At 56.3% G+C, this 11951-nt stretch overlaps 2 protein-coding genes across 3 annotated transcripts in view; one reads left to right on the forward strand and one right to left on the reverse strand.

Annotated features, from left to right (window-relative positions):
• GSE1 (Gse1 coiled-coil protein) overlaps positions 1 to 5400 on the forward strand; it is a 102835-nt gene extending 97435 nt beyond the window's left edge. Inside the window, exons 13-17 of one of the 2 annotated variants that reach the window (XM_056360671.1) lie at positions 103 to 225; positions 361 to 732; positions 1166 to 1444; positions 1882 to 1985; positions 2732 to 5400. In XM_056360671.1, coding sequence (XP_056216646.1) covers positions 103 to 225; positions 361 to 732; positions 1166 to 1444; positions 1882 to 1985; positions 2732 to 2866 — 1013 coding nt within the window. In that variant the 3' untranslated portion in view covers positions 2867 to 5400. The remainder of the gene's footprint in view (positions 1 to 102; positions 226 to 360; positions 733 to 1165; positions 1445 to 1881; positions 1986 to 2731) is intronic. The other variant, XM_056360672.1, reaches the window with a different exon arrangement.
• A 470-nt stretch (positions 5401 to 5870) lies between these two features.
• On the reverse strand, positions 5871 to 10681 carry GINS2 (GINS complex subunit 2). Its single transcript, XM_056360673.1, has 5 exons — positions 10506 to 10681; positions 9286 to 9400; positions 8291 to 8390; positions 7098 to 7224; positions 5871 to 6713 (listed from the first exon to the last, which is right to left on the reverse strand). Exons 1-5 carry the CDS (start codon positions 10593 to 10595, stop codon positions 6588 to 6590), a joined length of 558 nt encoding a protein of 185 aa, XP_056216648.1. The 5' UTR covers positions 10596 to 10681; the 3' UTR covers positions 5871 to 6587.
• Positions 10682 to 11951: the final 1270 nt, after the last annotated feature.

An 11951-nucleotide genomic window follows, 5' to 3' on the forward strand; every position in this document is an offset into this window, starting at 1 on the left:
GGCTTAGGGGGTCCCCACTGCCTGGTTTGGGGGGTGCCACGGAGGGGTGCTGTCTGGGGCCGTGAGCTTGCTCTGCTGAGCAGAGGCTACACTAAACCTCAGCTTCCCATGCTGCAGACAAGGAGAAGCTGGTGGAGATGCTCCAGGCCATGAAGCAGAAGACCACGCCGGCCGCCGTGGTGGTGAAGAGCTCCCCGCGGGACAGCCCCAGTGGCCACACCACTGGTAAGCATGCCTCATCCTTCCCTGGCTCTCGGCTGGCCGGGAGCATCCCCTGCCCGGCGGGATGGGGGGCTCAGCTTTGCCTTGCGGGGGGCACGCAGCCCCGACTGCAGCTGACTGCTCCTCCTGTGCCCAAAGAGCCGCCGGTGCCGCCACTCCTGCTGGATCCAGATAAACCCGTGGGCATCGCTGTCTCCGTGCCAGAGGTGCAGAAGACGGTGGAACCCGGCAGGTTAGACCAGCTGAGACCCCAGGAGCTGCCGAGGGCTAAAGAATTGGCCACCATGCCGGCAGAGAAGCCCCGGCTGAGCGATGGGCACCCTGGGAAGAAGGCACTGAGCATCCTCAGCTACGTCAGGGGTCCCCTCCCCAAGGACATCCCAGTGCCACTGTCTCACAGCATGAATGGCAAGAGCAAGCCCTGGGAGCCCTTCATTGCCGAGGAATTCGCCCACCAGTTCCACGAGTCGGTGCTGCAGTCCACCCAGAAGGCGTTGCAGAAGCACAAAGGTAACGGCAGGGATGCGGGAAGCAGGCTGGGTACCACTGGGCTAGCATCCCTGTGGGATAGGAGACCCCTTTGTCCCCCAGCTGGGGTCTGGCACCGCTGAGGGTGCAAAATTCACTGGCAACCTTGTTGCTGGAGCATCCCAGCTTATCGGTAAAGCTAAAAGTAAGGTGCTGGGATAATACAGCTCTGTTCCCCCCAGCTCATTTCAGTGAGTGAGGAAAATAAAGTTACTCCAGTGGGCAGGGGATGAAGAAAACCCACAGAAGATGCTGCAGCCCCCCAAAAAGGGCCCAGAGGTGGGAGGAGATTAATACCTTGAGGGGAGCATCTTTCTTGATGCAGTCTCGGGGAGGGTAGCATTAGGGTGGGGTATGCAGGGAGCAGGCGGGGGGCACGGGGAGTGGGCAGGGGGCTGATGCTTGGTGCCTGCAGGGGGGACGACGGCGTTGACGGCAGAGCAGAACCACAAGCTTGATGCCTCCATCCACTACAACATCCCTGAGCTGCAGGCGACCAGCCGCCTGGCCGCCCCCCCGCACAACGGCACAGCTGAGGGGCCACTGCCCCACCGGGCGCTGCCCCCACTGCCCCACGACTCGGCCTCTGAGGAAGAGGAAGAGGAGGAGGAGGAGGAAGAAGAGGAAGAGTACCCCAGGCCCAAGTGGCAAGGGATTGAGGCAATTTTTGAAGCTTACCAGGAACATATAGAAGGTAGGGGGTGGTGTGGTGGTGGGTGTGTAGGGCAGGGGCAGGGAGGGTAAACCCCCACTTCGTGCCTCAGTTTCCCCGGGTGAAACCACTCCGTTCCCTAGCCAGGCATCTCCAGCTCCTGCTGGGACAGGCTGGGGAAGCACCGGTGGCTCCCCAGAACTGCAGGAGCAGCACAAAAGCAACAGGCACTGGTGAAAATGGATATATAAGTGAAAAATTCATGTATTCACAGCTGCCCAAAGCCCTCCCAGCGGGAGGAACCTCGCAGGTTCCTCGCGGGCAGCGCAGGGGATATGCAGGGATGCTGGAGGTGATGGCTGCTGGCTGGGCAGAGCCTTGTGCCGGGCTGGCATCCTCCGCAGTGACATGCCGGTGCTCGGGGCACGGTCCTGCGCCGGAGGAGCCGGTGCTCAGCCCCTCTCCTCTGGGCCTTACAGAACAAAACCTGGAGCGCCAAGTGCTGCAGACCCAGTGCCGGCGGCTGGAGGCCCAGCACTACAGCCTGAGCCTGACGGCAGAGCAGCTTTCGCACAGCATGGCGGTGAGTACCGGGCACCCTGTCCGCCTCTAGCGCACCTGTCCCTTGCAGTGCCCCGGCCCTCTGCAATACCTGTGCTGTGTCCCATCCTCCTGCAGTACCGGTCCCTTGCAGTGTCCCCTCCCCCTCCCTTGCAGTGCCCCGTTCTCCTGCAATATCCAGCCCTTACAGTGTCCCATCTTCCTGCAGTACCAGTCCCTTGCAGCGCCCCGTTCTCCTGCACTGTCCATCCCTTGCAGTGTCCCCTCCCCCTCCCTTGCAGCACCCTGTTCTCCTGCACTGTCCATCCCTTGCAGTGTCCCCTCCCCCTCCCTTGCAGCACCCTGTTCTCCTGCACTGTCCATCCCTTGCAGTGTCCCCTCCCCCTCCCTTGCAGTGCCCCGTTCTCCTGCAATATCCAGCCCTTAGAGTGTCCCATCTTCCTGCAGTACCAGTCCCTTGCAGCGCCCCGTTCTCCTGCACTGTCCATCCCTTGCAGTGTCCCCTCCCCCTCCCTTGCAGCGCCCCGTTCTCCTGCACTGTCCATCCCTTGCAGTGTCCCATCCTCCTGCAGTACCAGTCCCTTGCAGTGTCCCCTCCCTGTCCCTTCCAGTGCCCCCCACCCTATGCCACCGCACAGGCACCCCACATCCCCCGTGGGCCACCCAGGCGAGCCCAGCACCCCAGGAGGGATCCCACCCCTGCACCCCTGGCCTGGTGGCTGCCCCGCTGCCTGCCCTGACTGTCTTCTCCCCCTCGGCTGCCTGCAGGAATTAAGGACCCAGAAGCAGAAGATGGTCTCGGAGCGCGAGCGCCTGCAAGCCGAGCTGGATCACCTGCGGAAGTGCCTTGCCTTGCCTGCAATGCAGTGGTCTAGGGGTTATTTCAAGGGGTATCCCAGGTGACGCTCCTTGGGCTAGGCCGAACATATAGTCTAGAAATAATAATCTATTTTATTACCTTGAATATTTAATATTTTTCACTGGGAGGTTTGAAGCTAAAAAAATAAAATTTAAAAAAAAAAAAAAAAACAACAAACAACAACAAAAACGGAGAATGTGCCATGCATGAAGCAAAGGAGCACGGGAGCCGGGAGGGGAGCCCACCTGACCGGCGAGCAGCCCCCATCCCATCCCCTCCCACCCCCCACTGGCTGCTGGCCCTCTGCAAGCAACCGCCAGCCCGGCTCAGGCTCTCCTCCCGGGGGCAGGGTGCTGCGGCCCCCCTCCACCCACCCACACTTTATAATGCTCATTTTTTGTTGGGTTTATTTTTTTTATTATTTTTTGGGGGGGGGGTTGGTTTTTTTTTTTTGTTTTGTTTTTTTTTGGTTTTTTTAATTACAATTAAAGACTCCACCAACACTAAAGCCGGAGGAGCCCTGTGGGGCTGGGTGCAGGATGGCTGGCCAGCAGCGGCCGAGCCCCCCTGCCATGGCACTGGGAGCCTTCCCTCCACCCCCCGGGGCTTTCCACTGGAAATGCACTTCGCTATAAAACAATAAAGTCAATAAACTGGTTGAAGGTACCTTTTTGTTCCTGTTTGGGGGTAAGGGGCAGAGACGCGCTGGTGGTGGGCCCCAGCGGGGGTACCTTGTCAGAGCCATTCACCCTGGTTTTGCAATTTAAAAGTAAAAAAAAAAAAAGGTGCTTCAGCCTTGTATTGTGTATATATATTAAAAAAAGGAAAAGTTTTGTATGTTTTTATTACTTTAATTATTGTTATAAAAAGCTTGCCTTTTTTTTAATATGTTTCTGCTTTTTTTTTTGCTTTTTTTTTTCCCCTTCCCCCCCCCCCCCCCCCCCTTCTGCCTCCCTCTTATTTTCTTTTTTTTGGCAAAAGGATTAAGTTGCTTTTAGTGTTTGTACTGCTGCTGGTCAGGACAGAAAAGATATTGTTTTAGAAGAATTTTAAAACAGGGAAAATAAATCCCCTTTTCCAGTGGGGCAGGTGCTGTCCTACCACCAGCCCCTTGGGAACCTGGAGCTGAGCCCTTCCACCACCCTCCTCCTCCTGGGGTTTGGGTTTGGTTTGGTTTTTTTTTTTACCCTTTTTGGTTTTTTTGTTTCTGGATCTTTTTCTGGCCCATCTGGGCAGCTGTGGGTGTCACAGTGCCGGGTGGTTTCTCAGCCTTGTGTGGGCTCCCATCTGCCAAATTAAAAATACAACGCAATTGCGCCGAGAGGGCTGGAGGGTTTGGGGATGGGTGGCGCTGGGGGGTCCTTGTCATGTCCCCCCCAAAACACCAAGACAATCAGAGTGGTGCTAAGGCAGTTGGGGCAGGGGTAGCCGGGCTTTGCCCGTGGGGTTGGGGTTGGTGGCACCACAGGGCCAAGCCAGGTCAAGCTCTCCCTGCCCATCCCGGTGCCCGCCGGCGGGCAGGGGCTGCCTGAGGCTTGCTGCCGGCAGTGCCGCAGTGAAGCACGATGGCAGCGCCGGGCCAGGGTGGCAGGTTCAGGCTTGGTGCCACAAGGTGCCATTTTTAGCCACTTTGTAATCATTGTGTGCCCCAACTCCCCAGGGAGGTTTTGTATTTTTTTGTTATTATTATTTTTACAATTATTTATTATTTTTTTTTAATTCACCACAAGACAAGCTCACGTCTATGGGAAAAGGTGACCTCTGCTTTCTGCTTTAAATTCCCTTGTTGCACTCTCAAAGAAAGCATTAACCGCCCCCCCCCCGCCAGCTCCCCAGTCTCCCATTGGCTTCACCAAAAAAAAAGCTGTGCAAGATTAAAAAGCAAAATGCCCTTGTGACAGAAATTAGTTTAATCTTTTTTAAATCCCCAATTGCATCGCCAGCCTCTGGCCTAGCCGCTGCCAACTCCAGGCTTCACAATGAATTTTAACACGGCAAAATATGCTTGCTGCTCGTCTCGCTTTTTCCCTTCCCGTGTGCTGGGGTTGGGGGCGGGGGGGGGAAGAAGCCAGGGCTAGAAAATCAGCGGCAATTTATCCCTTGCCGCCACCGTGCCGTGATGAGGCTGCGGGTAGGAGCCTGGCTGGGATGTAGCCTTGCTTCGTAGCAGCTCCTGTGCTGAGACTTTCCCCCCTCACCAGCCCATAATCATGTTTTTTGGACCAATTTCTCAGCATTATTCCCCCCGAGGCCATGGCAAGCAGTTGTGTCTGTACGTACCCCATGCAGAATTGCTGGAGCAGCTGCGCCAGAGCCTGGGAGGGCTGCGAGGAGGGGAAGGAAGGCAGAGCCTGCTGGGGGCAGTTTAGATGCTGTGAAAGAAAACAAAACAAAACAAAAAACCCAAAAAGGAGAAAAAAAAAAAACAAAACCCAAACCCTAAACATGTTCTAAGTGTACTTGTTTGAATTAATTGTAATGTAATATATTATTTGTTGAATGTAGTAATTAGGTATTTATGAATATATTGCTGTAATTTCTGAAAACATCCAAAAAAAATAAACTCTTCCACAATGACGGCAAAGGATTCTTTCTCCCCCACTGGCGATGGGAAGTCAGCCCTGCTCCAAGCATCCCCCAGCCTCACCGCGAGCAGCTCCTGCCACTGCCACCTTGTCAGAGCCCTTTGGTCGCAGCCCTGGCCGCTGCAGGCAGTGCTGAGGGAAGCAGCGAGGCAGGCAGGGCACAGATGGCAGGCAGGAGCTGCACGGAGGCTGGCCCAGATGCTCGGGGAAGGGCACCGCTCGCGGCTTGCCGCCGTTGGGTTTGAGCCGGCATTTCCCCCTCGCCCGTAATAATTACGTCTGCCATCAACGCAGCCCGACGCCGGCGAGGATCCTGCCCTTGCCTGTCGGTCTGCCGCAGGAGAACGGGGCTGGAGCCAAAGGAGGAGAGCTGCGGCTTTTTCCAAGCATTGTTTAACCCACGTATGCTTGATGCACAGCGTGCGACAGAACAGGGTGACTAATTTGATGCCATTCACTCAGCTGCAATTTTAAAAAAACTACTTTATTTTTTATACACACAGTTTCAGATTTAAATATTTAAAAAAAAAAAAAAAAAGTCAGACATATGATATTACAAGACAGCCTGGCTTTGGAGAGGGAAAATAATTTCCTTTTGTCCTTCTCCAAAGAGCAGATGGATCTGCTTCCCAGCTGATCTCCCCAGCAGAGTAGCAGACACCTCTCATTGCCAGCACATCTTCCCCCTTTTCAAGGCTCTGAGAAAATTCATGGCGAAGCACCGCCTAGAAATTTATTGCTTTCAAGCCAGTGTGTGGCCTGTGCTGCCCTCAGAAGTTCCCTCTATGAAGTACACCCACACTCTCCAGGGTGGAGAGATTTGCCTGACATCATTAGACAGCAGCCTAGTGCTGGCAAGCCACCACCTGCAGCAAGCAGATCTCCGAATCCAAGAGAGAGGCCCACCTCTGCAAAGAGGGAGCACATAGGAGCTGCCGTACAGGGATGCTCCTGGGCCACTGGCAGCTCTGGAGCGGTTCCCAGCTGCCTGCTCCCTCCCCTGCCTGCACACACACCGAAAGGGAACCACAGCCCGTGTGCCGAGGAGGGGCTGCAGGCTTGGGTGGCTTCAGGAGATCTGCGCAGGGAGGTGGAAGCTGGCCAGATGGAGGTGAGGAGGGAGCCTGCTCCTTTCCACTGCCCTCTCCTCAGAGGTTTGGGGGCCGGCCTGGCTAGTACCTCAGAAATCCTGGGACTGAGCACTCTCACCAGGCTGAAGGTTAGTCCGGAGCTTGTACATGTGATCTAAGGCTTGAGTAAGGAAAGTCCCGGTTGTGTTGATCTCCATCAAGGTTAAGTTATCTAGCTAAAAGAGAAAATAACAGAATGTGGGGAAACAGCCCTGTTGCAGTGGAGGACAAGGAACTCTGAAAGCAGCTCTGCAGCCCGCACTTTTCCTTCGGTGACACCCCAAGGGACTGGCCCAGCTGCCACCCCCAGTCAAGAGAAGCACACGAGCAACAAGAGCGCTATTTCCATAAGGCACGGGGAGCTGCAACCAGCCCATAAAGCAAGGTTTCAGCATATGGCTTTAGATCCCAACTGACATACCCACAACCCAGGAAAAACATGCCCCAACCAGCATTTTCACGAGCAGCTCTCATCAGTCACAAGCCCACACAATCGCACGGCATCTGGAATCCTCCCAGCACGGAGCTGGCAAACCTCGCCCCGCGCGTCCCCGCCGCACCTTGGCGTGAGCTTCCTGCTGCCTGACGAAGCTGTCCGCAGACAGCCGCAGCTTGGCCACCCGGGTGTCCCAGGTATCCTTCACCAGTGTTCGAATCTCATCGGCTTTGGGGATGTTGTCTGAGGCACTGGAGGAGGAGAGGATCAGAACAGGCTGTGAGGGACTCGTACGTTATGTCACCGGTGTAAGTAATGTTGGCAGTTCTTCAGCCCTCCGAGGCATAAGCAGAACAGTTTGCTATAGAGAAAAAAACCTGCAACTCAACATTAAAATCCAGCCTGGTACTTCTGCTGCTGGGATTTCTGGGATAGTTTATTTACCCAGGAATGCTCAGCTCTGATGCAGCATCTGGTTCTCACTAGAATCCTTCTGCTCTTTAATTGCCCAGCTGGTACGAGGTACACGGAGGGCCAATAACCCGGCCAAACTCACAGGCAGCCAGGGAATTGAAAGGACTCGGCTGCGATTAGAGCCCCGGCTCTGTGCTCTCGTGGCTCTATCAGAGTATTAAGTTGAAAGGACTGTACGAGCTGTGCCACATCCTCCCATTAAGGCAATTCAGCGCTGCCATAAGGACCTCGAGAGATCAGATCAATTCACATGGACAGAGCTGTCAGGGTTATTCTAGCGTGAGGGAAGGAGCCGCACGCCAAGAGCGTCATCTCCAGAGGAAAAGCCAGTGCTTAAATGACCACCCCGCCGTAATAGAGGGCTTAAAGTCAGAAGAGCCTGCGCTAGGAAAAATACCAGCCAGCACATTTTACAAGTGAAATGCCTCAGCAGGCAGGAGTTCAGAGTCGGAATATCCCCGGTCTCCTGCTTCTCAGGCCGAGGAAAGAGGAGCTTTCCTCCTGAAGGAGAGCCAAGGAAGAAGCCTGGAGGGTTCAGGCTGCTGAACAGATTGCAGGCATGGAACGTGTTGCCGATCCTCAAGGCCTCTACGCTTAGCTGCCGCTCAATAAAGCGGCACAGCCCCAATTATCAGGCCACAGAACAAGCAATCCCCAAGTTACTGAAATGCAAAGTTACCATGAGAAAACTGCTGCAATGAGATCTTGGCACGCTGTGAAATAAACCTCCATTAACTCTCACTTTCCCACCGCCCTCTGGGTTTGCTGCCAACGAAAGCTTGAAAAATTGTCTATGCCAGTATGTACTCGGGCGGAAACTGTTACAATACATTTCCTACTTACTAGTTTAACAGCAGCTTTGTGAGTTCCATATAATAAGGACTGGGCATCGGAGTGAAGGTGTCCTCTTTACGTTCCTGGTCCCGGATTTCCTCCAGTTTTTCTAAAATACAACCAGGAATGGTCAGACATTGCCAGACTTTGAATGCCCTAGGCACATTTTTAGCCCCCAGGAAAACCCACGTGCTGTTTCTGTAGGACCGACTCTGTGTTCAAGCTGGAACCAACATGCAGACAGTAAAAGGCTTCTGTAACAAAGCACACAAGGATGCTAACAGGGACATTGAAGCCACACAGCACACCATGCTGGGAGGCTGGATCCACACCAGTTTGACCCCCAAACTCATCACCTGTTGGGAGATGTTCCATTCACCAACAAAGCACTTGCTCTAATCAGTGTTTGTGCCCTTGAATGAATAAAGCAGGACTGCTTGGTGCACCTTCCCTCTTACTGCAGCTCCACCGTTTACCTTCTCTTTCCCAGCTTCCCTCGAGATGACAAAAGGGAGGGTGCCACGATTCTCACTTTTTAGAGAGTGAGACGACTTCCCATTTCCAATGCCCTCGAGGAAAATTATTTCATGGAGTGAATGAACTGGTGATTAACATACATATATGCTCTCCAAGGTTTCCCTCCTCACAGAGTGTCATCCAAGGTCCCCAGAGCTCTTTCTGAGCAAGTCTTGCGAGAGATGCAAGTGCTGCTCAGAAAACCAGTGACTACTGCTGGAGATGAGCGTCAGGGCTGGGGATTCAATCTAACCCTTGTTCTTCCTCCTCATCAGAGGAACAGAAGTTAAATACCTGACTTAACTGGAAAGATTACATCTCCTGTAAATATAAAGCACTCCAGTGGTGGAACATTAGATCCTTCTCTCAGAGTTACCTTGTGTTTGTCGAATTAAGCTTCCTGCTAATGCTGAAAACCAGAGATTTTTTGTTAACTTCATGTTTCTGCTGCACCAACTGAAGCCCAGGGCTGAAGCCACCATCCTTACCAACATCCATCCATTCTGGAGGAATGAGCCGACACTTCTGCCTCTGCTTCAGATTAATGGCCAACCAGACAGGCACTTCCACCGGCAAGCCAGGATTGAAAGGACCCAGATCTCCCTGGAAGATGAATTGAAGATGAAAGTAAGGCAGCAGTGAGGGCTTGGACACTGCAGAATTTGTCTGCTAATTTGGCCTTGGCCATCTCTAGAGAGCATAGGTTTCCAGAGGATTCTGAAAGCCCGAGTCAAATAGCTTCTGAATTTGCTCCTCTCGCTTCCCATAATTCTTGCTCTCAGACTTTTCCTCCTCTCCCTTGAGAAGTAATAACTAACGTTTCCAGTGCATTTTCTATTTCAAAGCATTTCACAGAAGTTATAGTCAGAAATTACATCTGTCTTGGAAATGCAACCCCCTGGGCTCAGACTGAGGTGTTTTCAGAGGCGGGTGGCAGTGGAGCACAGCATGCACCACCAGCACATTTCATGTGGACACCAACACCAACACCAGATCCTGACCCCCCTCGGCTGGTGGCTCAGCACTCAGGGCAGCCGGTCACCCCTGCCAGCCCCCAGCCAAGGCCCAGGTGCCAGGGGCTGCGCCACCCACTGCAAAAGCACCGGAGATGTGGGGGACAGCACTGCCCCCTCCCAAACCACCGGGGGGCTGCCCTGCCTCCTGTCCCAACCTGCTTCCCCCCTCCGCCCCATCGCTGCCCCTGTCCCCCTTTAATCCCTCCATCCCCATCACACCTGACCCCCAATCCCTCCAGCTCCTTCCCCATGCCCCACATCCCCTATTACCTGCCCCCAATCCCCACAGCCCCTGTCCCCTGATGACCCCAGCTCCGGTCCCTCAATCCCAATCCCCTCGGCCCAATCCCCCACACCTAATCCCTCCTGCCCCCAAGACCTGTCCATAAACCCCCACAGACCCTGATCTCAATCTCCCTGAGCTCTATCCCCCAAGTCCCCGTCCCCAGCCCCCGCCCCGGCCCTGCCCTCCAGGCCCTGTCCCCCAAGTCCCTACCCCCAGTCCCAGCCGGGCCCTGTCCCCAAGCCCCCCCACGCCCTGTCCCCAGGCCACCAGGTCTGTCCCCAAGCCCCCCCACGCCCTGTCCCCAGGCCCCTGTCCCCAGGCCCTGAGGTCTGCCCCCATGCTCCCCCTAAGCCTCTGTCCCCGGGATCCTCCCCCAGGCCTGTCCCCACCCCCCGGCCCCGCCGACCCCGATGAGATGGATCCGGTCGAGGCTGAAGTTGGGCACGATCGTCACCAGCTCCTTCTCGGCCAGGAACTCCACCTCGGCCGGCTCCATGGCGGCCGCGACAGGGGAGCCTGGGTCGGCCCCGAACCGGCCCCAAACGAGCCCGGCGCCGCCGTGCGCCCGCCCTCGCGATTGGCTGGGCCGCGAAGAGGACCCGCCCACAGCGGCCCGCCTCCCGCCGTTTTGGCGGTCTCCGCGTGGGGCGGGGCCTGGAGCAGCTCGGAGTACGCTGATTGGTTTTTCGCGAACGACGCTGGTCGGCCATTGGTCATCATTGCGCACCCCTTTCTGATTGGCTGTTCTACTCGCGCTGCGCTCCGTCTCCGGCCCCGCGGCCGGGCCCTGCTGGGGGAGGTCTGGGTCAGCCGCAGAGGGACCAATCCCAGTGCGCCCCGGGGGGCTCTCGGCCAATCAGCGCTCCGCACTTGTTGCCGGGGCGCCGCGGGGGCAAAAGCGCCCCCTCCCATCCCTTCACCCTCTGCGCATGTGCGCCGCACCCGCCGCTGGCGCCCCCTGGCGGCCGGGAGCGGCAGCGCCCCGCGGGGACTCGCGTGGGGCTCCCTCCACCGTGGGTGCGTGTCCCCGGGGCCCGGGGTGCCCCCCCCGCCCTGCCTGAGCATCCTCACGCCTGCGCACATGTCCCTGGGCAGCCAGCCAAGTTCAGGGGCCTGCCATCACCCACCGTCCTTTCCCTCCACTCATCAGCCCACCCACTCATCCACTCGTCCATCCCTCACCCATGCCCTTACCCACCCACCAATGCCTCCATCCCTCCACTCACCGATCTAGTCACCCACCCACCCATCTAGGCCTCCACTCATTCTCCATCCGCTCATCCATGCTTTAGAGCAGCAATCAGCCCTCCTCTTACTGTTTGTCCATGTGCCACATCCTCCCTCCCTCCCTCCATCATTTAATTTCATACCTACCTCCCTCCATCCATCCCCCCATCCATCCCTCCTTCCCTTCATCTCTCTCTCCCTCCCTCTTTCCCTCCATCCCTTCCTCTCTCTATCCCTCCCTCAGTCCCTCCATCCCTCCCTCTATCCCTTCATCCCTCCCTCCCTCTCTCCCTCCATCACTTCATTCTTCCCTCCCTCTCTCCACCTGCTCACATCCAGCCCAGCCAAGCGGCTGAAGCCACCAGCACCAGCTGCCCCGGGTGATTCAGGGGGGCTGCAGCCTGCCTTGCAGGTCACCATGGAAACAGACCCCCCCCCAGGTGATGCCAGCTCTCCCCAGCACCCCCACCCCCACCCCCCCCCCCGCCAGCCACCTTGGGCTCAGCCCCAGGGCACCCATGGGAGTTACCCCCATCCTTGGGGTGAGGATTGTCCTAGGGCTGTCCCTGGACCTGAGTAGGGGGGCCAAGCCTCGGGGACCCTCTGACCACCTCCCATGGGGTCT

This window comes from Falco biarmicus, chromosome 15 (genome assembly GCF_023638135.1).
Source record: "Falco biarmicus isolate bFalBia1 chromosome 15, bFalBia1.pri, whole genome shotgun sequence".
Lineage (NCBI taxonomy): Eukaryota > Metazoa > Chordata > Aves > Falconiformes > Falconidae > Falco > Falco biarmicus.

Bases quoted from the DNA above. Each gene is read 5' to 3' on its own strand.
- GINS2 (XM_056360673.1), bottom strand. From the start codon at position 10,595: ATGGAGCCGGCCGAGGTGGAGTTCCTGGCCGAGAAGGAGCTGGTGACG. The intron at 9,401-10,505 runs GTCGGCGGGGCC...TTCATCTTCCAG, and splicing joins ACCGGATCCATCTCATCGGG to GGAGATCTGGGTCCTTTCAA. The intron at 6,714-7,097 runs GTGCGGCGGGGA...TTTCTCTTTTAG, and splicing joins AGCAGGAAGCTCACGCCAAG to CTAGATAACTTAACCTTGAT.